Source organism: Centroberyx gerrardi, chromosome 16, assembly GCF_048128805.1.
Source record: "Centroberyx gerrardi isolate f3 chromosome 16, fCenGer3.hap1.cur.20231027, whole genome shotgun sequence".
Taxonomy (NCBI): Eukaryota; Metazoa; Chordata; class Actinopteri; order Beryciformes; family Berycidae; genus Centroberyx; species Centroberyx gerrardi.
Genome location: NC_136012.1, coordinates 358,920 through 386,175, shown reverse-complemented (window position 1 = coordinate 386,175; position 27,256 = coordinate 358,920). Strand labels below are relative to the sequence as shown.

At 42.2% G+C, this 27,256-nt stretch overlaps 2 protein-coding genes across 2 annotated transcripts in view; one reads left to right on the top strand and one right to left on the bottom strand.

Annotated features, from left to right (window-relative positions):
- Positions 1-27,256, top strand: part of LOC139914312 (coiled-coil domain-containing protein 142-like) — a 58,875-nt gene that overhangs the window by 24,699 nt on the left and 6,920 nt on the right. The window contains exons 5-6 of the mRNA XM_078289302.1: positions 976-1,086; positions 2,011-2,111. Coding sequence (XP_078145428.1) covers positions 976-1,086; positions 2,011-2,111 — 212 coding nt within the window. The remainder of the gene's footprint in view (positions 1-975; positions 1,087-2,010; positions 2,112-27,256) is intronic.
- On the bottom strand, positions 9,869-18,296 carry LOC139914508 (uncharacterized). The gene is made up of 10 exons (XM_078289063.1): positions 18,096-18,296; positions 16,455-16,508; positions 16,070-16,073; positions 14,531-14,713; positions 13,857-14,047; positions 13,614-13,712; positions 10,954-11,286; positions 10,660-10,840; positions 10,306-10,430; positions 9,869-10,213 (listed from the first exon to the last, which is right to left on the bottom strand). The coding sequence occupies exons 1-10, from the start codon at positions 18,294-18,296 to the stop codon at positions 9,869-9,871; spliced, it is 1,716 nt and encodes a 571-aa protein (XP_078145189.1).

The window sequence follows — 27,256 nt, the reverse complement described above, 5'->3', positions numbered from 1 at the left end:
GTGTGATCTGTGGTTTTACTATGTTGTGGCGTCCAAATGTCCACAATATAAAAAACATACACACAAAACTGTGGTCACATCAACATGATCTGGTTACATAAGCCTATTGTTTAACATATGCACAAACACATAAGCAGGTCTTATTGATATAGCCATGATTCTAATATGTCTGGCAAAGTGAAATCCAACCAGCAGCCTATTGCACCAAGTGAATGTGCGTTCTATCATAAGTTAGGGTGTAAAGTCTACACTACAGTTTTACACTAAAGCTGTGTCTTTGTTCAGTTGCATGAGACTTGCATGGAGATGTGTAGGATTTGAAAATTGTTGACTTTGGCAACTCCTAGTGGTAGTGCGAAAAAAAGGCATTATCACGTCTTAGCAACGCTTGCTTGGAAGTGTGGAGGTGGCTGAGAAGAGGCATGATGATGGATATGTATTGTAATGGCTGTTGAATTATTCTAGGAGATCGCCACACCGCATACATATTTTGTTCATGTAAAATATGCGATTTAGTTACAGGTCTCTCAGTTATTTGATTTTTTTCAGCTTAAGTAACTTAGCTGTCATTGCCGTCAGCGAGCTAACACTTCCTGGTTATTGTCCAAGGCAAATGCGAAATGTAGCCCCACTCTGTCAGCAGCCGGCCATGTACCGTCAAGTGAAGCTAATTTGCTAGGTTAGCAGTTAGTTTGCTAAGTTTTGTTGAAATCAGACCAGTTGTGTAGCAGTTTATGGCCTTTCAGAGTTTGAAATGTTGCCCTTTATTTCTACTGTTCCCATCAGGCTAATTAGTGTCATTTTTTAAATACCAGAACAAAGTGCCAAAATGTAGTGTGTAGGGTCTGAGATATCACCTGCGATTCCACATTTGACATACGGAAACAGCTTGATATTCAGAGTGTAAGTTGTAATGTGTATGGGTACTTTGGTTGAACTTAAAATTGATTTACCCTCTCTCCGTATCCTCTTCAGTATCCAGGGAGCTCTCCAGCTGAAGCAGGACTTTGATTCAGTCAGAGAGTTGATCCAGTCAGACCGATATAGCCTATCAGCTGATCTAAACCAACGATTGCTCAACCTCAGGTATCATAGGTTGTGTTATGTCATATCATATTACTATTCACAATCTACCTCAGTATAATACTGTTCTTGGCTGCAAATCTACAAGTTGATGAGGAGTGGGTATTTTTACATAATGATTTTCAGTATATTGACAGAGTAGACCTCTCAAATCCTATGGGTGCTTTTCTGTAGTGGACCTTGTTACAACTGTAAATATAAATTTATTATCATTGTGAAAATTGTAATGCAATAAACCATGAATAACAATTTGCAGCCAATTGTGTAACAATCCTGTTAAATTAATAATAATTATAATAATTACTAATGATAATAATTTTGACTTTAAGCCTGACTCATCAAACTCGACACTAAGCTTGGTACAAATTCCAAAACTAAGTCCACCACAATGCTTTTGGTTTTAGTTGGTGAAGTGGGAGTGGCCTATGCAATAATGCCATATAACTCATATTGGGCTTAAATGTCAGTAGGGTATGAACCCTGAATTTGCATGGCTATAGTAGCATAGAAAAAACCTCTTCTCTTACAGCTCAAACAAAACCTCAAATTAAAAAAAGAAAACAAGCTATCCCTGAATATAAAAAATCTTTTTCATAGCAAAGAAACAAAAGACAGTGGTCTTTCCACAGGAAAAGATGAAATTAGCCAGTGTTTATGAACTAGATTTCATGTCATGATTGATGAAACCTTGAACTGGAAAAAACACACGCTTTGTCATATTTTGATTATTACAGTATGGCTGCTGAACTCCATGAAGCTCTTGAAAAGCCATTCACCATTACTGACTGCCCCAGATATCAATAGTCATATCAAGCACCTAGATTCCTTTGGAAAATGTAGACTAAAAGCCATGTTCCTAACACATACAAACTCAGGTAATGAGGATTTTGGTTAGGGAGATGAGTAATCTTTCTCTCTGTCTCTCAGGGTTTTTCAGCAGGTGGATTCAGCAGTGGTCTGTCTGCTCCAGCAGCCTCAGGTCAAACCATATCTACAGTCCAGAGGCTGGGAGCCTTTTAGACGATGTTGTGAGTATGGGTTTAAGTCAGTAAACCAGTCAGTCATCATCATTCATCTCCCAACAATACCAGCCTTGGGTTTAAAGTAAGCTCTAAAAGTCACCTTTTCAATAGAGTCCTTCACAACTTTCCAATATTCTTTTAAATGGGAGCAAGACCAAAACATATGGACCAGAGATCCCATTTCTGTTTTGCATCTAGGGCATAAATCAGAATAGTTCAGATGTATTTTATTTAGACGCTGTGGTGTATAATATATTCTACGGATCAAGTTAAATTGTTGCAGTTTATGGCGATTGTTGAACGAGAATGTCTGACTCTTTTGACAAATTAACTTCCACTCTTCGTCCTTAAATGCAGTACCAAGATCTTGCTCCCATTTTACCTTAACTCCCACTGGGCCACAGTTACATAATTTCATCAACATTTTATACATAAACGGAATATAGTTCTTTGCATATTGTCTGCCCCTTATGTTAGTATCTAACTCCATAGGGGCCAAAGGCAATAATCGACCACCTTGTTGAACTCTAATATAATTCCTAACCTGCAAGTACTTAAAAAATTGTAATTAATAATATAATAATAATAATAATAAATTGGAATTTTGTCCACAACTGCTCAAAGGTCAGTAGTACCTTATTTTCAAATAGGTCCCCAAATGTTTGAATACCCTTACTATACCAAATCAATGAAGTTCCATCCCTAAGTACCTCAGGTAGAGCTGGGTTGGCGTAGAAAGGGGTAGCTGTGTAAATGGATTTTTGTTTTTTTTCCTAATATCTGACCAAATTCTGCAACCATGCTTAACAAATGGGTTAACAGCACCTTTAAATGTATGGAATAGAGCAATATATGGAAGGCTAGAAAGGGTAACATCCAATAATTGATGTTGCTCAATTTGTAACCAAGAGGGGGGACTCTGTGTGTTTGTTTGCCAAACCCATATGACCATAGATTGTGCTGCTAAATAGTATAGGTGGAAATCTGGTAGGCCTAATCCTCCCTCGCATGGGCTTAGACAGAGAACCTTCAATTTTATTCTAGCCGTCTTCCCCCGCCAGAGAAATTTTATTATCACACTATTTAAACGTTAGAAAAAGTGCTGTGGGACATGAATGGGGAGAATCCTAAATAGATATAAGAACTTAGGAAGTATACTCATTTTAATACAGTTTACCCTACCTATTAAAGAGACAGGCAATGATTTCCATCTATCCAACTCTTGCTCTACCTTCTTGAGCAGAGGGCTGTAGTTCAAGGAGAATGTGTGGTCTAATCTATTTGATATTTGTAAACCTAGACAACTATTATTCCATGAAAAGGGTACATTCAATTTGGACATTGCTTCTGCTGCTAAGTTAAGAGGCATGATAATGCTCTTTGTGGCATTTACCTTATAGCCTGATATGGCACCATAGATACCCAGCAATTCAACCAAATTTGTAAGGGAGATCCCAGGCTTTGTTAAATAGAGCATAATATCATCAGCGTACAATGAGATGGTATGTTTAACATTCCCGACTTGTACTCCATGGATCTGTGAATGTGATCGAATTGCTATAGCCAATGGCTCAATTACAAGGGCAAAAAGAAGAGGTGAAAGAGGGCACCCCTGCCGGGTTCCCCTTGTCAAAGGGATTTGAGAGGAGATGTCAGAGTTAGTGAGAATAGCTGCTTTTGGATGTTGATAGAGAATTCGAATCATGGCCAGAAATCTGGGACCAAAGTTCATTTTCTCAAGGACGGTAAACAAAAAATTCCATTCAACATGGTCGAAGGCCTTTTCAGCATCTAAGGAGACTGCTAGAATAGGCACTTCGATCTGTTTAGCAAAATAGAGAATATTATAGAGCCGTCGAACATTATCACAGGGTGAGCGATTAGTGACAAACCCATTTTGATCCATGGACACAAGACCAGGTATGAGATGAGCTAATCTAGTTGCAATAATTTTAGCCAGAATCTTAATCCGAATTCAGTAGTGATATTGGTCTATATGAACCACAAAGTTTAGCATCTTTCTCTGGTTCAAGTAGCAGAGTAATTAATGCTTGCTCTAATGTATCAGGTAGCTTGCCATTAACAAGAGTCTCCCTATACATGTCTACCAAGGGGCAAAGAAGCCCAGGTAAGAATTTCTTATAAAAATCTATTGGGGATCCATCTGGCCCAGGCAATTTGCCCCCCGGCAGACAGTATATAGCCCTTTGGACCTCCTCTTCAGTAATATCAGCTTCAAGGCTCTCTCGATCCTCTTCTGATATAACAGAAACAGCTAAAGTGTTTAGAAAAGCCTCTGTTGAAGCTGTGTCGCTTCCCTGAGAAGTGTATAATGTTCTATAAAATTCTGTAAATGCTGCATTAATTAGCTGTGGCTCCCTAAATACTGAGCCATCTCTCAGTTTAATTGTAGTGATTGTCCTATTAGCTTCTTCCCTTCGGATCTGCCAGGCAAGCAATGAGCCAGCCTTCTCTCATGCTCATAGTATTGGGCTTTAGTTCTTAAAAGAGCATTTTCAGCTTCACAGCTAATAAGAATGTTTTATTCTAATCTTTTGGCATTTAGCTGTAATAGGTAATTATCATCTCAGTCTCTATATGTTTCTTTTCCAAAGTGTTAATATCTGATTCTAAGGAGCTTAATTTTGACCCATTCTGTTTACGTTTACCAGATATATATGAAATAGTAAGGCCTCTTAGATAGGCTTTCATGGAATCCCAAAACATTGGCGAGGGGGCCGTATTTTTATTTATATTAAAAAAAATCTCAATGTTAGTATTAATAAGGTTAATAAATTCTAGGTTGTTAAGAAGGTGGTTGCTAAATCTCCATCGCTTCCGGCCTACTGAGGAATGTCTATGTGTAATCAGCATCACCAACGGAGAATGATCAGAAATTGTTCTAGCTAAATAACCACATGAGGAGACAAGATGTTCCTTCTCAGCATATAAATAAAATAGGTCTATTCTAGAGTAACTGTTATGTTTGTGTGAATAGAAGGAGTATTCCTGTTTGTTTGTATTACGAAATCTCAATACATCAATGAGGTTCTGATAGGACAGTTCCTGTTTTAATACCTTAGCTGCTGCCGTAAAAGAAAACCGACTAGTAGCCGACCTATCAAGCATATCCAGAGCCAGATTAAAATCACCACCAATTATAAGCTCAGAGGAGGAATAATTCAATTTCAAAAACAAGTTATAATAAAATTGTGGATCACCCCTTACTATGACATACCGGCCCCCTTTATCTTTAATTATTTTATCCTGTTGAAAAGGCACTTTATTACCAACCAAGATGGCCACACCCCTTGCCTGGGAGGAAAATGAGGAGAAAAACAGCTGTCCGGTCCATTGGCGTCCTAATTTAATATGATCCTCTACTGTTAAGTGAGTCTCTTGTATGAAAATGAAATCAACATTCTGCTTATGTAAAAAATTAAGAATTTTTTTCCTTTTCAAGGTCTGATTCATACCATTTACATTCCATGTCATATATCTATACTGAACAGAGCTATTCATGACACACTAATGTTACCCAGTGGGAGATATCTAGTTAAGCTGTCCAATAGAATGGCAAGATAACCAGTATGGGAAAAGTATGAGAATAGAGACAGATGAGAGTAGAGACAGAAGAAAAAGAAAGAGAAGAGAGAAAAAAAGGAACAAAAGAAAACAAAACAAAACAAAACCACAAATTGACATTAATTGATAATTTATTAACAATAACCCTATCCTGTTCTATGTGCCTGCAATTCCTAATGAAGTGCAGACCAATCTTTATTCTTCACGTACTGGTGATCTAGAACTTATCACCTTTCCAACCCATTAACTACTCCATTGCAAAGGCAGAGGAGAAAAAGAAAAAAAAAACGGAGGGAAAAAAGGGGGGAGCTATATGAAATATTATCCACCATTTAAACAGCTCAGCACTTTAAGATGGCTACATAAAAGACCATAATAAATGGGGGAAACAAAGAAGAGTTTTTCTTCCTTTTTTAAGAAAGAAGGAAACGAAAAAGATTCAATGTAAAGGAAACTCCTTTCATTCTCAACAGTCAAGGAAAGCTCATATAAAAAAACATAGCTTTAACCAAACCACTTAATCAACTATTTTAACCAAAATACTATACCAGACAAAAAATTGCATTAGGCCTACCAGCTTTAGTTAGTGGTCTGCTGTCCATTGTCACAAGGGACTGAACTATTTAAAGAGTCATACCTTTGGTTAGGTTCAACATGTCCGGACTCAGAAAAAGTCAGGGTGATACTGCCGAAGATATGTCTCATGTCTTGATTTTGGGGAGGTGAACGAACAATGTCCTCCTGGCAGGTCAATTCTCAGTGTAGCAGGATAGAGCAGGCTGTATGTTATATTGCACTCCCTCAACCGTTTTCTCAAGTCTGTGAATTCTTTCCGCCGCTTGTATAGTATTGTAGACATATCTCTGAAGATCATAATGGTTGAATTCACATATTTCAGCTCACCTTTGTCTCGAGCAGCTGAGAGGATTTTCTCTGTGTCCCTGCTACAAAGCAGGCATATTACCAGCGCCCGTGGTCTTTCATGCTCAGATGGTCGCGGTTGCAAGGTGCGGTGGCATCTTTCAATTTCGAAAACTTGATCATTTAGTCCCAGGATCCGTGGTAGCCACTCTTGTACAAAGTTTATACCGTCCTTGCCCTCAACTCCCTCGGGGAAGCCCACCAGGCGCAGATGTTTCGTCTGGTTCTGTTTTCCATGTCGTCGAGTTTTCCTCGGAGCTCTTCAGTTACAGCATTACTCTCTTTCCAACAGTCGGTCTCGTATTCCATCTGTTTAGCTGAGAGAGTAGCCAGCTTTTGGTTGATAGCTGCATGTTCGGAGTGTATTTTCTCCACTACCTTGTTTATCTTACTCAGGCGGTTTTCTACCATATCATGTATTTTAGAGAAGCCCTTCTCCATTTCAGAGAGAAACCAGGCAGGTGGCGTGGCATCAAATGGCGATTGCCCAGCCAAGCTAGCGTTCTCGTCAGCGGTGTTGACTAAGATGTCCTTCTTTTTCGGTGGCATTTTAAAGTAGTGGAGGGAAATAGAGGTGCTCAGAAAATCTGTGAGGGTGTTTTCCCCACTCAGTAAATAATTTAGCTGCGCTCCCTTAGTAAAAAGGATTTTAGCAAACAATGGAGCAGAACGGGTCGCGACGTGCCTGCTGTCTACGCCGCCATCTTCGTCTACGCCCGTCTACGCACGCTTCGTCTAGTTGAACTCTTGAGCCTTTACTCCTTTAGTTTGGTTTGTTTAACCAGGTGAGAACAATACCTTTCAAACTTGGCTGGCACCAAATAAAGGCAATGAGATGCCCAAAAATGCGGGTCTCTGTCCTCTTCTTAGCCAACTGCGGTGTGGTTCGTTATGAGTGAAAATGTAATCCAAACCAAAAACAGGAAAAAGCCCTAAAACACAAGGTTTTATGGGTATAAGGAGACAGACGTAGACATCTGATGTTCCTCGTGCTCAGAAAACCAAATATAATAAAATGAACTGAGGGCAAACTGCAGTCTGGACTGATGCTCATATTCAGCTATTTCTTCATTTTTTCTCAACTGGTATGAACACCAGAGAAGGTAAATTACAGCAAAGAGCGCAGACTAGTCCATCATGCTTAGCTTAAGTTACACAGACTGGAATTGGACCCTCCCAAAACTCTGTCCATGTGACAGAGTGATTGTAATTGGGCAGCGTGAAGACTCATCAAATACAAAAATCAAATCAAATCAAATACAAAAATAGTCAACTTTTCCCACTATGGTTCAGACCAAAGAAAACCAACTATAGGTGTGATTGCGCACAAAATTCAAATTCAAATTCAAAACCTTTCAGTGCTGATGTGAAAACAGTCAGTAAACCAGTCATTCACTGTCAGCCCTAACCCTAGCCTCTCTAATTAATCTCTAATGTCGTGCCATTGTTTCCAATACATAAACTGTGGTGCAGCGCCACAATATCGGCATGGCCAGCACAAAATAAAAAGTTAATCAATGTATAGAAATTGATCTAAATCGCTTTGTAATGCGCCTAATGTGCACAATATAAAGACAAGTAATGAACCTTAAACAAAGTAAATTTTCAGCCCGTGGGAAACAGAGGTCTGTTGTCGGGAGTCTGGATTTTTTAATCCCGACTAGTTAATCTTTTGAATTATGCTTGGTTGATTAACTTGTTGAGTAGGCCTAAAGACAGGTGTAAAAACACGCATTTTGTATTTTCTATTTTTTACATAATGATTAATCGATTAATTGGTGACCTGACTGACGATCAATTAAGGAAATTGATTAAAATTTGCATCCCTAATGGGAATAAAAGTAAAAAGAAGGGGGGAAAAAAGTAGTTATGCACCAAAGGGACTCTTTTAGCTTCTTTTGCTATTTCCATTTCTTAGAGCTACCTATAATCAGCTTAAACTAAAAACTGGTGGGTCAACAGGCTGAGGCACTTACTATGTACACAGCAAATTTGAAATCTCATATTTAACACCCTCAGATTTAAAATTAACACTCACCCGGTGTTTATATGGGAACCACTGTGAAAGTGTTAAATTAACACTTTGGAAAGAGTTAACATTATAAACACTATGACAGTGTTACTGAACAAACTCTTACAGTGTAAAATATTAACACCACAATGGATGACAAGGACACTAAGTCGGTGTTCCAAGTTCACTCATTAGAGACACTCATGGAGTAACTGGTCAACACTGCGCCAGTGATCAGGTAACACTTGGTGGTGTTAAAATTTACACTAAAATAGTGTCGAGTATACTACTGATACAGGGTACATGGTCCACTGGGATTAACACTATTTGAGTTAAAATGTACAATCTGTTAGTGTAACCATCCCACCACCCATGTGCAATAATCACTCAAAAAATACTGCAATGAAAATTTTTATTTTTTATTTTCCTTTAACAAGGGCTTCACATTAAATTTGACAAAACAGGGCACTCAAAAAACCCTGTACAATTACCTTGTACAATATGATACTGCCCAAAACATGAGGTAGCTGTTGAGGTAGCTAACATGAGGTAGCTAACTGTTGCCCTATACAATGCAGCTGTCTGGTACAACATAGAAAAATGAGTCTGTACCATAAGACATTTGAACATCAAAGGGCTTCAAGTATCTCAAGTCATGAGGTGTAACAACTGAAACATGCACTTGGTCAACATGAAAATGTTCTACAAATGTAGTCTCCATTTCTGATACCAAAAAATGGACTTCATTTCTCAGAAAGATGCAAACAATCTTATTGAACACTGGCATCTCATGAACAAAATCTGTGCAAACAACAAGACCTGTGTGATATTCAATACCATTATGTTTAACCCAAGTTGTGAGACTCATTTCACTTGACATATCAATTTGAAAATGCTCTGAAATCAAATCACCATTTTCAACATCAGTCAGTATTTTCAATTTCAACAAAGAACAAGATTTTTTTTGCCAGGATATAACCCATGAAAAAACTTAAGGTGCTGAATTAATGCACTAGGTGCATCATGCAACGATCTACAAATGTGACACCTATACATTGTTCAAGAACTTGGCTCTTAGCTTCTATTCATGAATGTGGCTCTAACGCCTTTGCCATCAGGATCTCTTTTGTTGTGCCAACACAAATGCTGTAGACTGAGCAAAAATTTTTTTTGCCAAGATATAACCTATGCAACAAAAAAAAAAAAAAGGTGCTGAATAATTGCACTAGGTGCATCGTGCAATGACCTACAAATGTTGCACATATACATTGTCTAAGAACTTGGCTCTTAACTCCTGTTCATGAACTTGGCTCTCAATTCCTTCACCTTTGTAGGTGTCAATACTGTAGACTGTTGTCTGGAATGTGTACATGTTGCGGAGAGCGTCGTCATGACTTACACTGAAAACGAAGTGCACTTTAAAGAGTTCATCAAAGGCTGCCAATGACGTGGTTCCCTGGCAGGGGATGAGCTTCTTGTCCATCACAACGTAGAAAGTGCTGATGGCCTGCTTGCAGGTTCCAGAAGCAAGAAGGTATAGCTGGTGATGTCCCTCCTGGTTCTGTAGGTGTTCTTCTAGGCTCCTGCATGACTGTGGGAAAAATTACAAGTTACATCGTAATATTGTCTTTAGTCTGTGCTACGTTTCCCACTTAAATCACATACTGTGGCCCCGGTACATACCTTGTGAAACACAACTAGACGGTCCATGGCCTGCGATGCGCTGATCTTCTGCGTTTTCTTTTTAGTAGGCAGAGGTGGTAGGATATGCAAGAGCAGCAGGAAAGATGCCATATCACTGTCCCACTCTGTAAGAAGCAAAAAAAGTCATGAGTTTTATTTGAATCACAAGTATCTTTCCTTTCAAACTTAATTTCCAGGCCATTTAACCTACTACCCATGACCCTCTCAGGGTTTCTGGGCCCAAAGGACCATTTTTATTTATCAGCTGTTTTGTGTTAAGTTGCATCTTAAGTACTGTGTATGACACGTTGCACTGAAAATCATTTCATTTGGCTTTTAACTGAATACCTGGACGATCCTCTGAGGATTCATCAGTGTACAGATTCCTGGCAGACTTCAGCAGACTCTGAAGCACTGGGGTGGCAGTAAGACTCTCTGCTTCTCTGATCACCTTTCCTTTATAGGACGTATGCCACTTCTCAAGCAGTTTAGCAGCTGTTTCTGGCCCAAAGAGGAGGCTAAAATCTTGAAGTATCTGCAGCAACACAGAAATGAAAGAACATTTTTTGTTCAATTTACATATCTGATGATCACATGCTAAGCTTATAGCTATGAATTGTGTTTACAGAAAAGGAAGCCAATACTTACCAGCCCTTTAGTGTCCAGCAGCCTTGGAAACACTGTGAGTACGGTGTGTGATTCATCAGGATTGTGGATGAGGTGCTGTCTATACTCAAAGGTCTCCATCTTCTGCAGGATGATTTCTCTGTCACTGATGTGGTTCATCAAGGATATGACCTCTTTACAACGCTCTTCATCTAGCTGTCCACCAATCTGAGGCAGCTCCCTCTCCTGTCCTGGACCACCTCCTCCTGCTGTCTGCGTTTTCGGTTCCTTGGACACAAGTTTCGACTTTCTCTGAATTGTCTTGAGCCGCCATGCCAGAAATCCAGAGCCACTTTGGCTGTCGTAAAAATGTTCCTAACCAAGGACAGAGACATAATTAAGTTAAACTTCATAATCAGCAAATAGCAGGAACCCCCTTGTAACAATTTGTTCATAGTATAAATAAAAGTCAGGCATCAGAATAGTTTTAGGGCAATTCCGAAACAGACAAATTACAATCTCACTTAAAATATAGGCTATGGCCATTGTCTCAAAGCAACATCAGAATAAAGGTTTTGAATGTCTTTGAAGGGGCTCTGGATATAAGTATTCATGAATTTTCCATTGTATGCCTTCTGCCAATGAATCCCTATTCAATTACAATTCAGGACAATTCATTATTCTGCACAATAACTGTTACCTGCATAATTCCTACAGGACTCCTTCACAACTGAAACATATTCCTGAAGGACTTTAACAATTAAATTTTTAAATATCTAACATTACACGGTTACATTTGCATTATGGCAACTTTACAGGTAAAAAATTCAGCCCAACTTTAACGTTACTTACCTGAAGAGTTTTTGAATGGGGACCCTCGTGATCGTGTTGATTGCTACAAATCAAGATATACATCAAATTAATTAAAACATTTGGAAGAGATGCAATTGAAGGCTAATAATTAACGTTATGACCGCCTGGTCATATTTTAAACGCCATAACAAGCGCGAGCTAGCGTAATTTAATTCAATAACATTAACTTAGCTAACTTACAATAACTTTAATGTTGTGATGAAGTGATTAACGTTAACGTTGCTGAAAAGACAGCGCGCAATTTTGTTGACAAAAACTCGGAGCACAGCCTTGTCAGCTGAAACACTGTTTGGAGAAAACAATTAAAAATTACTATCTGCTCGACTTCTGATTCCAGGTGCTCCCGTTTCTCAGGACTGACCCGATAGAAACGTTGACGGATGGTTGCGCATTCCCAACATCCACATCATGTTCTATCAGATTGGTGCGTGAAGGGGTATCTGAAAAGAGAGAAGGACAACTTTTGATCAAACTGGTCATTTCATCCCTCTTAGGATCGTCCAAATGCCCCAACAGCACCTGCAAATTACTGAGAGCTTCTGAATTTTTCAGACGGCCCCGCAATACACCCTCATCAGGTGTCACCTCTCCATCCCCCTCATAAGCTGCCACCATATGAGATGAGATCACAGTATCTGTACATGTTAACAGAACAGGTCGAACACCCTTAGACACCTCTGTCGTTATTTCAGGACCCTCTACTGAAGAAACATAGTAAGGTTTCAAAAGATTAATGTGACACAGCCTAGTGGACTTCCTCCGTTTTGGCGTCTCTATCAAATAATTTTGTTCAGAGATTTGCCGTATCACATTAAAAGGACCAGTGTATTTCGCCTGAAATGGTGACCCAACAATAGGCAACAGAGCCAGAACCTGGTCTCCTGCATTGAATTGCCTAGGTTCTGCACGGCGATCATAAAGCCGCTTCATTTTTTCTTGTGCAGCCTCCAACTTCACTTTTGCCAATTCCAACACTGCATACAACCTATGTCTAAACCCATTGACATAACTTAATAAGTTTTGTGGGGGTTGTGGTGATTTCCAACCATCAGACAGCACGGCTAACGGACCACGCACCGTATGCCCAAAGACCAAGTCATTTGGGCTAAAGCCCGTACTCTCCTGTACCACCTCTCTCGCAGACAAGAGTAGCCATGGCAACCCTTCCTCCCAGTCACCACCCAACTCTGTACAGTATGCGTGCATCAAAGACTTCAAAGTCTGGTGAAAACGCTCAAGCGCACCCTGGCTTTGCGCATGATACGCCGACGCCTGGTTGTGCTTGATGTGAAGTTGTTTCAAAACTTGAGCAAACAACCGAGATGTAAAATTAGAGCTCTGGTCACTTTGTATCACCCGGGGTATGCCAAACACTGAGATGAACTGTGTCAGAGCCCTGACCACCGATTTGGCGGTAATAGTGCGGAGCGGATAGGCAGCTGGATATCGGGTTGCCTGGCACATTACCGTCAACAAGTAAGTGCTCCCCGACCTTGACCGAGGCAAAGGACCAACACAATCAACAATCAGGTGTTCAAACGGCTGACCAACTGCAGGAATGGGATAGAGAGGTGCAGGTTTTAATACCTGATTAGGCTTGCTGGTCAACTGACATGTGTGACATGTTTTTATGTAACCAGAAATATCCCGTTTTAGGCGAGGCTAAAAAAAAGATGCAGTACACGGTCATAAGTTTTACGCACACCCAAATGTCCTGCCACGTTGTCATGTGCTACCTTAAGCACTGCCTGCCTGAACTTTGACGGCACCACTATCTGAACTATTGGATCCCCAACAAAATTCTCTCCATGGGGCACCCATTTCCTTACCAACACCTCATCGTGGAAGAAGTAACCCTGGGCAGCAGTTTCCATTTCATCAGCAGCCAGAGCACTGTCACAAAGCTCCTGTAGAGATGGATCAGCTCTCTGCTCCCTTACCAAATCAGAATGAGAGACAGACAAAAATTCCACAGGCAAAGATATTTTCAACTGGTGAGTATTTGCATCCTCCTGACCAGAATCAGATGCAGCACAACTCACTGCACGCATCACTGCACATGATGTAAATACCTCAGGAAAGTCTGGAACGCCTTCCACAGGTTCCTGAAAAAGAGAGCCTTTAACCGGCACCTGTGTCACCACATGTGGTGGACCCTCAGCCCAGACCCGGTCACCCGCCAAGTCATTACCCAGAATGACATCAACACCATCCACTGGCAACTGAGGGCGCACGCCAATCTTTACTTCTCCCTCCACCAAATCTGAGAGAAGCTGCATTCTGTGCAGGGGAACAGCCAAAATTTTCATCCCCATTCCCCTTACCAATATAGAATTTCCAGTATCTGACTCATGCGAAAATGACAACACTGACTCCCGAACAAAACTGTCCAACGCCCCCCCTCTCTCAAAATCCTAACAGGGATTCTCTCGTCACTGCCCACAAGTGAAACAAAGCCATGCGACATGAAAGCAGCATAACCATCACTACACTCCGGACTCGGATCTACAGAGTGCACCTGTAACTGAGGAGAGACAACTGGACTCGGAGCAGCACAAGCAACTGCTTTTATTTGTGTCCCATTACACTTTGCTTTTGACTTTAGAACTGGACACTCGTTTTTCCAGTGTCCTCTGCGTTGGCAGTAATTGCAATTTCTGCGATCACTTTTAGGAGATGCTAGCTCTGAAGCTGCCCTAAAACGAACTTTTTGGACGAACAGAAACATCCCTACAGCCCGCCTCACCATCATTACGCAGCTCTCCAAAACTGTTCTTATGCGTCAAGACAAACTCATCGGCCAAAACCGCTGCTTCACTAGGAGTTTTGACCTTCCGCTCATTCACATATGTAGCAATAGAGTCAGGCAAGGAATTTTTCAGCTGTTGCAGAATCACCAGATCACAAAGCTCATCAAATGTGTCCACACCTGAAGCAGAACACCAGCGGTTAAAGTGAGACTCCAAATCTCCTGCAAAAACTCTGTATATGTTTGATGATCAGTTTTCCTCCAGACTCTAAACCGCTGGCGATACGCCTCCGGAACCAACTCGTACGCCTTCAAAACAGCGGTTTTAACTTTGGTGTAATCACTACCCTTAGTAGGACTTCGAGAGGAATATGCTTCCTGCGCTTTACCTGTAAAAACACACTGAAGCATCAAGGTGCGCTCTACATCAGGCCAATCACGTGCGTCCGCAACGCGCTCAAACAGTGAAAAAAATGTGTCCGGATCCTTTTCATTAAATTTTGGCAACAACCTTAAATTACTGATGATGTCAAAACTATTATGATTTGTGGAACCACCACTTCCCTGACATGAGACATCAGACAACTTACCCTCTTTGATCAGATTCAGTTTACACTGTTCCAATTCTAATTTTGCCTGCTCAGTCTGGTATTTAATTTTTTTCAGTTCCAACTGGAGTTCAAGTTCCTTTTGCTGTTTAAATTTATCATGCTCAAGTTGCATCATCAACAACTCTTTTTGCTGTTCAAAATTTAGACCCACTGGACTACAAAAAGGCTGCTCCCTTTCCTCCATCTTAAGGACTCCAGCATCCACTAAATTTGCTCTCAAATTGGCTTTAATTTTCAACCGTTTATCACCTACTTCAACCTTATAGTACTCAGCTATTCTCAACAGCTGTTCTTTAGTACATTGATCCAGTAAGCGCTCACAAGGAGAATCAAGAAATTCATCCACAACAGAAGCCATGACCAAACCGCAACCTTAACATAGGCTGAAAGCTATAGCAAAACAAGGCCAAATGTTTTAGACTCAACAAATGCTGGCATTACTGTGTCAAATACAAGGACCAGGATAGCCCTAAAATAACTAATAAACACAGCTAACTAACCAACCTCAGCCCTAGTCTTCAGGCATTGTGGGGGGTACTTACACACTCTAAATCAGTGGGGCTGGAGAGCAACTGGCGAGCCAGCGACCCCCAGAAGCCACTGAGGTGTTCCCGAGACAAATGCTCTACCCACTTTCACCACCACACTAGAATTCACCAAGGAAAGCCCCCTAAACAGGACCCCCCGCTGAGCCTAACAGGGGAAAAACTCCTACAAACAATGGCCACCCCAACCAAGTATTCACAACAGTAATTCAACATCAACCTCAGAACACTCACCTTAACCATGAGCAAAACTAGAAAACTGGAGACAACTCATGCTCTCACCTCAAATCCACCACAAACAAACAACCTAACAAAGAATGTGTGTGAATCTCCCCAAATATGCCTTAATACCCAGCCAGAGTAACCTGCTGAACACTTACCACTCTGCAAAAGACAAAGGCACAGACAACACAACCTCACTAGGTATAATCGCTACTGAGCCAAACTCAACAAAACTTAAACAGGATGAGCCCCCATTTTGTCACAGCCCAGGCTCAATGGACGAGACCACATGTTTCAAAATAATACAACGAAATATTTATTATAACCTAACTAAATAAATGATCAAAAATGAGAATAAGGGTGTAAGTCTGTAACATCAGTAGTGAATGCAATGCCTGGGTGAGTGTGAAGTGTGGTGTGGGGGTGTTGTATGGTGAAAGAAAACAACCAAAAAGGGGAGCATAAGCTCAAACCATCCAAAAGGGTGGAGAGGAGAAAGAGTGACGGAGAGAGAGCAGCCGTCTTAAATAACCTGGGATCCACCCATCCCAGGTGTCCCACATTATCAGTGACACTCCCACTCTGCCTGTCAATCACCTGCAACAGAAACACAACCAGGAAGCACACAGAGTGGGAGGGCTGTCACACTAATTTATTCGAAAATTCAAAAATCATGACCCATACATTAGCCGATCGTGTCTTAAAATGAACTAGCTAGCTAACCGTTATCCTCGCCTGCTTACCAGCAAGCAAACGACGGCGGTAACTCGTTAGTAATGCTTCGAGTTTTCATTGTGTCTCCAAATTTTGAAACAGCAAGCCAACATAAGCACACTTCAATACAAAATAGCTATGGCACGACGAGCATTTGTTATGTTAGGGTTATACTCACCAATTTCTCCTTTTCATGCTCGAGGCGGGTGAAAGAAAATGGCAGCTGTAAAATTCCTCGACAAGCCTGCCCAAATGCCCGGATGTTTAAAGTATCACTCATAGGTGTTGAATACCGTCAACTCTGTGATGTTACACCTACAATGTTATGTTTCTCACTAGTACAGAGTTCATTCTATCAGAACCAACACCAGAACCTAACACTTCACTCTAAACTGGCCTAACACCAGAATTTTGACTCTAGTGAATTTGCTGTGATACTTCCAGTTCTGTGGGAAATATGGGATAAAAGCTAGCAGGCATAGTGTCATTGTAGTAATTTAATAGTTTCTGTGTAAGAACACTGAAACAGCCGGTAAGCTCATACTCTGACAGTGAGAAACTTGGTTAAAATATCTGGCTTTCTCCCATAATAAACAGGTTACTGTAGCATGGAAACATGTTACTCTAAATAATCTAATAATCTAAATACCCTAAATAATCTTGAGACAAAGGATATGTGTGTGTCTGACCACAAGGCAATTGTATTTGATTCACAGGTACTTCCTTCTACCTCAAAGCCATCCGCTCCACTCAGCTCTCGCATTTTTAACACAACTTCTACATCCAAATTCTCTGAGGCTTTCTTGGCGACTCACAGTAATATATCTGTCATGACATCCCACAGTCACACTGATGAGCTAGTCACTAATTTTAATCAAACCTGTTTGGTAGTACTCAACTCCATTGCTCCTCTCAAAACCTCGAGCTCTTCCATGGCTCAATGATAAAACTCTGGTCTTTCTAAGAGAATGCAGAAAAGCTGAGCATAAATGGAAGGCTAATAAATTACAGATCTTCCATGATATTTTGAGAAATCGAATGCTCACATATCAGAAAATGGTTAAGGAAGCAAGAGCTACATTTTTCTCAGACCTTATATCTAAAAATTGTCACAACTCTAAGGTTCTGTTCAAAGCCATAGATTCTGTCATTAGCCCTTCCCCCAGCCACAGCCTTGAAGCCTCCTCAGAGAAGTGAGAGGAATTTTTAGTTTGTTTTATTCAAAAGATTGAAAATATAAGATGTCAGATCTCCCCTGCTGACAGGGACTTCTCTGTTATGTCAGATAATTCAGCTGTTTTAAATTGTTTTCAACCAATTTCTTTACTTTTTTTAAAGGATATTGTCTCGCAAATGAGATCCTCTACTTGCTGTTCTGATGTTGTTCCAACAAAATTTCTCAAAGATGTCTTTTGACACTGTAGGTCCTAGCATTCTGTCTATTGTCAACAGTTCTCTGGCCACAGATACTTTTCCTTCTCCTTCGGGCTTTTGTGGGGGCAGCTTGATCATGGGGGATTCTTTGATGGCCGGAGAATTTGGGGAGTGGAGCAGTTGTTTGGAGTGGAGGTAGTGGTTTGTGGCATTTGGCGTTTGTGGTGTTTGGCTGTATTCTTCGATTGGTTTGATGCTGCCCTGGTGGATTGGGGTATCGGTTTCTTTTGGGGGCATGGAGATTTCTTGGTGGTTCCGGACTCTTGAACGGTAGTTTACTTGTACCTGTATCTCCATTTTATTGCTTTTATTGGTTAGGCAAAAAAGTTATGTAGTTCCATCTGTTTTTAATTGTATCTCTGTTTGTTTGTTTTTAGTTGTATCTGTTTATCTCATGTATGACCTTTTATTCCTATTTTTATTATTTATTAGGGCCCGAGCACCGACGAAGCCCTATTGTATTTCAAGGAATTATTATTATTATTATTAGGGGTCCTAGCACGTAGTGCTGGGAACCCTATTGTAATTGTTCCGATTATTATTAGGGCCCGAGCACCGACCGGTGCGAGGACCTATTGTAATGCAAGGAATTATTAGGGCCCGAGCACTGACCGGTGCGAAGCCCTATTGAAATGCAAGGAATTATTAGGGCCCGAGCACCGTCCGGTGCGAGGACCTATTGTATTTCAAGGAATTATTATTATTAGGGCCCGAGCACCGACCGGTGCGAAGCCCTATTGAAATGCAAGGAATTATTAGGGCCCGAGCACCGACCGGTGCGAGGACCTATTGTAATGCAAGGAATTATTAGGGCCCGAGCACCGACCGGTGCGAGGACCTATTGTATTTCAAGGAATTATTATTATTAGGGCCCGAGCACCGACCGGTGCGAAGCCCTATTGAAATGCAAGGAATTATTAGGGCCCGAGCACCGACCGGTGCGAGGACCTATTGTAATGCAAGGAATTATTATTAGGGCCCGAGCACCGACCGGTGCGAGGACCTATTGTAATGCAAGGAATTATTATTATTATTATTTTTCTGCCGAATGAATCGCATTTTTGAGGGGCTAAAGGTGCTGGAAAAGTTGCGAAAATTTGCACATACGTCAGAAGTGCTGAAAAATTACGTATTTTATGGGTCTCGCGCATGGGTGTGGCAAAATGGCTCAATAGCGCCCCCTACAAAATTTCAAAATAATACTCATCGCTCTACGTTTGATCTACATGTACGAAATTTGGTAGGCACATGTATCATGTCCAGACCTACAAAAAACGTCAATAGGTGCCATGACCTAAACCCAACAGGAAGTCAGCCATTTTGAATTGATTGTGGCATTTTTGTGCGTTTTTGCCCATTTACAGGGGTCATACTTTAACGAACTCCTCCTAGACGGTTAATCGGATCCACCTCAAACTTGCTCAGCGTATATAACAGACCTTGACGATGAAAAGTTATTAAAAGCTTGAGTTTTCCTCGAACGGCGTGGGCGTGGCGAGGCGTCGAATTTCCATGTTTCGCCACGAAACAGGAAGTGCTTTGTAACTCGGCCGTACATGGTCAAATCTGGCCCAAACTTCACATGTTTGATAAGTGTCCCGGCCTCAACATTTCTACATGCCAATTTTCAATCACAGTCATAGCGCCACCTACTGGCAACACAGGAAGTGCTCTGTAACTCCACCGTATATGGTCAAATCTGCCCCAAACTTCACATGTTTGATGACACTCCCGGCATGAAGACATCGACATGCCAATATTCAGTTATGGTCATAGCGCCACCCACTGGCAACACAGGAAGTGGTTTGTAACTCGGCTGTACGTGGTCAAATCTGCCCCAAATTTCACACGTTTGATGAGACTCCCGGACTCAACACATCTACAGGCCAATTTTCAATCATAGTCGTAGCGCCACCTACTGGCAAAAGGAAATGACATGTTTTATAATGAAAATTCAGAGTCACGTCGACCGGTCGGTGTCCAGTAACGACGCCGCGGCTGCGGCACACCCCGACGTGCGCGAAGTGCGAGGGCCCGATCATCGCTGCTTGCAGCTTTAATTATTATTAGGGCCCGAGCACCGTCCGGTGCGAGGACCTATTGTATTTCAAGGAATTATTATTATTATTATTAGGGCCCGAGCACCGTCCGGTGCGAGGACCTATTGTATTTCAAGGAATTATTATTATTTTTCTTTGTAAAAAAAAACCGCATTTTTGAGGTGCTAAACGTGCTCGGAAAGTTGCGAAACTTTGCACACACGTCAGAAGTGGTGAAAAATTACATATTTTATGGGTCTTGCGCATGGGTTTGGCTAAATGGCTCAATAGCGCCCCCTACAAAATTTCAAAAAAATACTCATCGCTCTACGTTTCACCTACATGTACCAAATTTGGTAGGCACATGTATCATGTCCAGACCTACAAAAAACATCAATACGTGCCATGACCTAAACCCAACAGGAAGTCAGCCATTTTGAATTGATTGTGCCATTTTTGTGCGTTTTTGGCCATTTACAGGGTTCATACTTTAACGAACTCCTCCTAGACGGTTAATCGGATCAACCTCAAACTTGCGCAGCGTATATAACAGACCTTGACGATGAAAAATTGTTAAAAGCTTGAGTTTTCCTCGAATGGCGTGGGCGTGGCGAGGCGTCGAATTTCCATGTTTCGCCACGAAACAGGAAGTGCTATGTAACTCCACTGTACATGGTCAAGTCTGCCCCAAACTTCACATGTTTGCTAAGTGTCACAGTCTGAACACATCTAAAGGCCAATATTCAGTTATAGTCATGGGCGGGGCGTCGAATTTCCATGTTTCGCCACGAAACAGGAAGTGGTTTGTAACTCCACTGCACATGGTCAAATCTGCCCCAAACTTCACATGTTTGCTAAGTGTCACAGTCTGAACACATCTAAAGGCCAATATTCAGTTATAGTCATGGGCGGGGCGTCGCATTTCCATGTTTCGCCACGAAACAGGAAGTGGTTTGTAACTCCGCTGGACGTGGTCAAATCTGGCACAAACTTCACATGTTTGCTAAGTGTCACAGTCTGAACACATCTAAAGGCCAATATTCAGTTATAGTCATAGCGCCACCTACTGGCAAAACAGGAAGTGGTTTGTATCTCGGCTGTACGTGGTCAAATCTGCCCCAAACTTCACATTTTTTATGAGAGTCCTGGCCTCAACATTTCTACATGCCAATATTCTGTTATAGTCATAGCGCCACCTACTGGCAACACAGGAAATGGCTTGTAACTCGGCTGTACGTGGTCTAATCTGACCCAAACTTCACATGTTTGATGACAGTCCCAGCCTGAACAAATCTACATGGCAATATTTAGTCATAGTCATAGCTCCACCTACTGGCAAAACAGGAAGTGGTTTGTAACTCGGCTGTATGTGGTCAAATCTGCCCCAAACTTCACATGTTTGCTAAGTGTCCCAGCCTGAACACATCCACAGGCCAATTTTCAGTTATAGACATAGCGCCACCTACTGGCAACACAGGAAATGACACGTTATATACAGAAAATCAGAGCCGCGTCTACAGGTCGGTGTCCAGCAACGATGCCACGGCTGCGGCACACCCCGACATGCGCGAAGTGCGAGGGCCCGATCATCGCTGCTTGCAGCTTTAAGTATTATTATTTTTCTTTGTAAAAAAAAACCTCATTTTTGAGGGGCTAAACGTGCTCGGAAAGTTGCGAAACTTTGCACACACGTCAGAAGTGGTGAAAAATTACATATTTTATGGGTCTTGCGCATGGGTTTGGCTAAATGGCTCAATAGCGCCCCCTACAAAATTTCAAAAAAATACTCATCGCTCTACGTTTCACCTACATGTACCAAATTTGGTAGGCACATGTATCATGTCCAGACCTACAAAAAACATCAATACGTGCCATGACCTAAACCCAAAAGGAAGTCAGCCATTTTGAATTGATTGTGCCATTTTTGTGCGTTTTTGGCCATTTACAGGGTTCATACTTTAACGAACTCCTCCTAGACGGTTAATCGGATCAACCTCAAACTTGCGCAGTGTATATAACAGACCTTGACGATGAAAAATTGTTAAAAGCTTGAGTTTTCCTCGAACGGCGTGGGCGTGGCGAGGCGTCGAATTTCCATGTTTCGCCACGAAACAGGAAGTGCTATGTAACTCCACTGTACATGGTCAAATCTGCCCCAAACTTCACATGTTTGATAAGTGTCACAGTCTGAACACATCTAAAGGCCAATATTCAGTTATAGTCATGGGCGGGGCGTCGAATTTCCATGTTTCGCCACGAAACAGGAAGTGGTTTGTAACTCCACTGTACATGGTCAAATCTGCCCCAAACTTCATATGTTTGCTAAGTGTCACAGTCTGAACACATCTAAAGGCCAATATTCAGTTATAGTCATGGGCGGGGCGTCGCATTTCCATGTTTCGCCACGAAACAGGAAGTGCTTTGTAACTCCACTGTACATGGTCAAATCTGCCCCAAACTTCACATGTTTGCTAAGTGTCACAGTCTGAACACATCTAAAGGCCAATATTCAGTTATAGTCATGGGCGGGGCGTCGGATTTCCATGTTTCGCCACGAAACAGGAAGTGGTATGTCACTCCGCTGGACGTGGTCAAATCTGGCCCAAACTTCACATGTTTGATAAGTGTCATGGCCTCAAGACATCGACATGGCAATATTCAGTTATAGTCACAGCGCCACCTACTGGCAAAACAGGAAGTGCTTTGTATCTCGGCTGTACGTGGTCTAATCTGCCCCAAACTTCACATTTTTTATGAGAGTCCTGGCCTCAACATTTCTACATGCCAATATTCTGTTATAGTCATAGCGCCACCTACTGGCAACACAGGAAATGGCTTGTAACTCGGCTGTACGTGGTCTAATCTGACCCAAACTTCACATGTTTGATGACAGTCCCAGCCTGAACAAATCTACATGGCAATATTTAGTCATAGTCATAGCGCCACCTACTGGCAAAACAGGAAGTGGTTTGTAACTCGGCTGTACGTGGTCAAATCTGCCCCAAACTTCACATGTTTGCTAAGTGTCCCAGCCTGAACACATCCACAGGCCAATATTCAGTTATAGACGTAGCGCCACCTACTGGCAACACAGGAAATGACACGTTTTATACTAAAAATTCAGAGCCGCATCGACCGGTCGGTGTCCAGTAACGATGCCGCGACTGCGGCACACCCCGACATGCGCGAAGTGCGAGGGCCCGATCATCGCTGCTTGCAGCTTTAATTAGGGCCCGAGCACCGACCGGTGCGAGGACCTATTGAAATGCAAGGAATTATTATTATTATTTTTCCCTCCAATGAATCGCAGTTTTGAGGGCCTAAAGCTGCTCCAAAACTCACCAAACTTTGCACACGCGTCAGAAGTGGTGAAAAATTACGTATTTTATGGGTGTCGCGCATGGGTGTGGCAAAATGGCTCAATAGCGCCCCCTACAAAATTTCAAAAAAATACTCATCGCTCTACGTTTCACCTACATGTACGAAATTTGGTTGGCACATGTATCATGTCCAGACTTACAAAAAACATCAATAGGTGCCATGACCTAAACCCAACAGGAAGTCAGCCATTTTGAATTGATTGTGGCATTTTTGTGCGTTTTTGGCCATTTACAGGGGTCATACTTTAACGAACTCCTCCTAGACGGTTTATCGGATCCACCTCAAACTTGCTCAGCGTATATAACAGACCTTGACGATGAAAAGTTGGTAAAAGCTTGAGTTTTCCTCGAACGGCGTGGGCGTGGCGAGGCGTCGAATTTCCATGTTTCGCCACGAAACAGGAAGTGGTTTGTAACTCCATTGTACATAGTCAAATCTGCCCCAAACTTCACATGTTTGCTAAGTGTCACAGTCTGAACACATCTAAAGGCCAATATTCAGTTATAGTCATGGGCGGGGCGTCGCATTTCCATGTTTCGCCACGAAACAGGAAGTGGTTTGTAACTCCATTGTACATGGTCAAATCTGCCCCAAACTTCACATGTTTGCTAAGTGTCACAGTCTGAACACATCTAAAGGCCAATATTCAGTTATAGTCATGGGCGGGGCGTCGAATTTCCATGTTTCGCCACGAAACAGGAAGTGGTTTGTAACTCCACTGTACATGGTCAAATCTGCCCCAAACTTCACATGTTTGATGAGTGTCATGGCCTCAAGACATCGACATGGCAATATTTAGTTATAGTCATAGCGCCACCTACTGGCAAAACAGGAAGTGGTTTGTATCTCGGCTGTACGTGGTCAAATCTGCCCCAAACTTCACATTTTTTATGAGAGTCCTGGCCTCAACATTTCTACATGCCAATATTCTGTTATAGTCATAGCGCCACCTACTGGCAACACAGGAAATGGCTTGTAACTCGGCTGTACGTGGTCCAATCTGACCCAAACTTCACGTTTGATGACAGTCCCAGCCTGAACAAATCTACATGGCAATATTTAGTCATAGTCATAGCGCCACCTACTGGCAAAACAGGAAGTGGTTTGTAACTTGGCTGTACGTGGTCAAATCTGCCCCAAACTTCACGTTTGCTAAGTGTCCCAGCCTGAACACATCCACAGGCCAATATTCAGTTATAGTCATAGCACCACCTACTGGCAACACAGGAAATGACACGTTATATACAGAAAATTCAGAGCCGCGTCTACAGGTCGGTGTCCAGCAACGTTGCCGCGGCTGCGGCACACCCCGACATGTGCGAAGTGCGAGGGCCCGATCATCGCTGCTTGCAGCTTTAATTATTATTATTTTTCCCTCCAATGAATCGCAGTTTTGAGGGCCTAAAGCTGCTCCAAAACTCACCAAACTTTGCACACGCGTCAGAAGTGGTGAAAAATTACGTATTTTATGGGTGTCGCGCATGGGTGTGGCAAAATGGCTCAATAGCGCCCCCTACAAAATTTCAAAAAAATACTCATCGCTCTACGTTTCACCTACATGTACGAAATTTGGTTGGCACATGTATCATGTCCAGACTTACAAAAAACATCTATAGGTGCCATGACCTAAACCCAACAGGAAGTCAGCCATTTTGAATTGATTGTGGCATTTTTGTGCGTTTTTGGCCATTTACAGGGGTCATACTTTAACGAACTCCTCCTAGACGGTTTATCGGATCCACCTCAAACTTGCTCAGCGTATATAACACACCTTGACGATGAAAAGTTGGTAAAAGCTTGAGTTTTCCTCGAACGGCGTGGGCGTGGCGAGGCGTCGAATTTCCATGTTTCGCCACGAAACAGGAAGTGCTTTGTAACTCCACTGTACATGGTCAAATCTGCCCCAAACTTCACGTTTGATAAGTGTCACAGTCTGAACACATCTAAAGGCCAATATTCAGTTATAGTCGTTGGGCGGGGTGTCGCATTTCCATGTTTCGCCACGAAACAGGAAGTGGTTTGTAACTCCACTGTACATGGTCAAGTCTGCCCCAAACTTCACATGTTTGCTAAGTGTCACAGTCTGAACACATCTAAAGGCCAATATTCAGTTATAGTCATGGGCGGGGCGTCGCATTTCCATGTTTCGCCACGAAACAGGAAGTGGTTTGTAACTCCACTGTACATGGTCAAATCTGCCCCAAACTTCACATGTTTGATAAGTGTCACAGTCTGAACACATCTAAAGGCCAATATTCAGTTATAGTCATGGGCGGGGCGTCGCATTTCCATGTTTCGCCACGAAACAGGAAGTGGTATGTAACTCCGCTGGACGTGGTCAAATCTGGCACAAACTTCACATGTTTGCTAAGTGTCACAGTCTGAACACATCTAAAGGCCAATATTCAGTTATAGTCATAGCGCCACCTACTGGCAAAACAGGAAGTGGTTTGTATCTCGGCTGTACGTGGTCAAATCTGCCCCAAACTTCACATCTTTAATAAGAGTCCCGGGCTGAAGACATCGACATGCCAATATTCAGTTATAGTCATAGCGCCACCTACTGCCAACACAGGAAGTGGTTTGTAACTCCACTGTACATGGTTACATCTGCCCCAAACTTCACATGTTTGATAAGTGTCATGGTCTCAAGACATCGACATGGCAATATTCAGTTATAGTCATAGCGCCACCTACTGGCAAAACAGGAAGTGGTTTGTAGCTCGGCTGTACGTGGTCAAATCTGCCCCAAACTTCACATGTTTGATGCCAGTCCCGGCATGAACACATCAACAGGCAAATATTTACTTATGGTCATAGCGCCACCTACTGGCAACACAGCAAGTGCTTTGTAACTCCACTGTACATGGTCACATCTGCCCCAAACTTCACATGTTTGATGAGTGTCCCAGCCTCAACACATCCACAGGCCAATATTCAGTTATAGTCATAGCGCCACCTACTGGCAACACAGGAAGTGCTTTGTAACTCGGCTGTACGTGGTCACATCTGCCCCAAACTTCACATGTTTGATGAGAGTCCCGGGCTGAAGACATCCACAGGCCAATATTCAGTTATAGTCATAGCGCCACCTACTGGCAACACAGGAAATGCCACGTTCTATACTGAAAATTCTGAGCCGCTTCGATCGGTCAGTGTCCACTAATGATGCGGCGGCTGCGGCACACCCCGACATGCGCGAAGTGCGAGGGCCCGATCATCGCTGCTTGCAGCTTTAATTAGGGCCCGAGCACCGACCGGTGCGAGGACCTATTGAAATGTAAGGAATTATTAGGGCCCGAGCACCGACCGGTGCGAGGACCTATTGTAATGCAAGGAATTATTATTATTATTATTAGGGCCCGAGCACCGACCGGTGCGAGGACCTATTGTAATGCAAGGAATTATTATTATTATTATTTTTCCCTCCAATGAATCGCATTTTTGAGGGCCTAAACGTGCTGGAAAAGTTGCGAAACTTTGCACACACGTCAGAAGTGGTGAAAAATTACATATTTTATGGGTCTTGCGCATGGGTTTGGCTAAATGGCTCAATAGCGCCCCCTACAAAATTTCAAAAAAATACTCATCGCTCTACGTTTCACCTACATGTACCAAATTTGGTAGGCACATGTATCATGTCCAGACCTACAAAAAACATCAATGCTTGCCATGACCTAAACCCAACAGGAAGTCAGCCATTTTGAATTGATTGTGCCATTTTTGTGCGTTTTTGGCCATTTACAGGGGTCATACTTTAACGAACTCCTCCCAGAC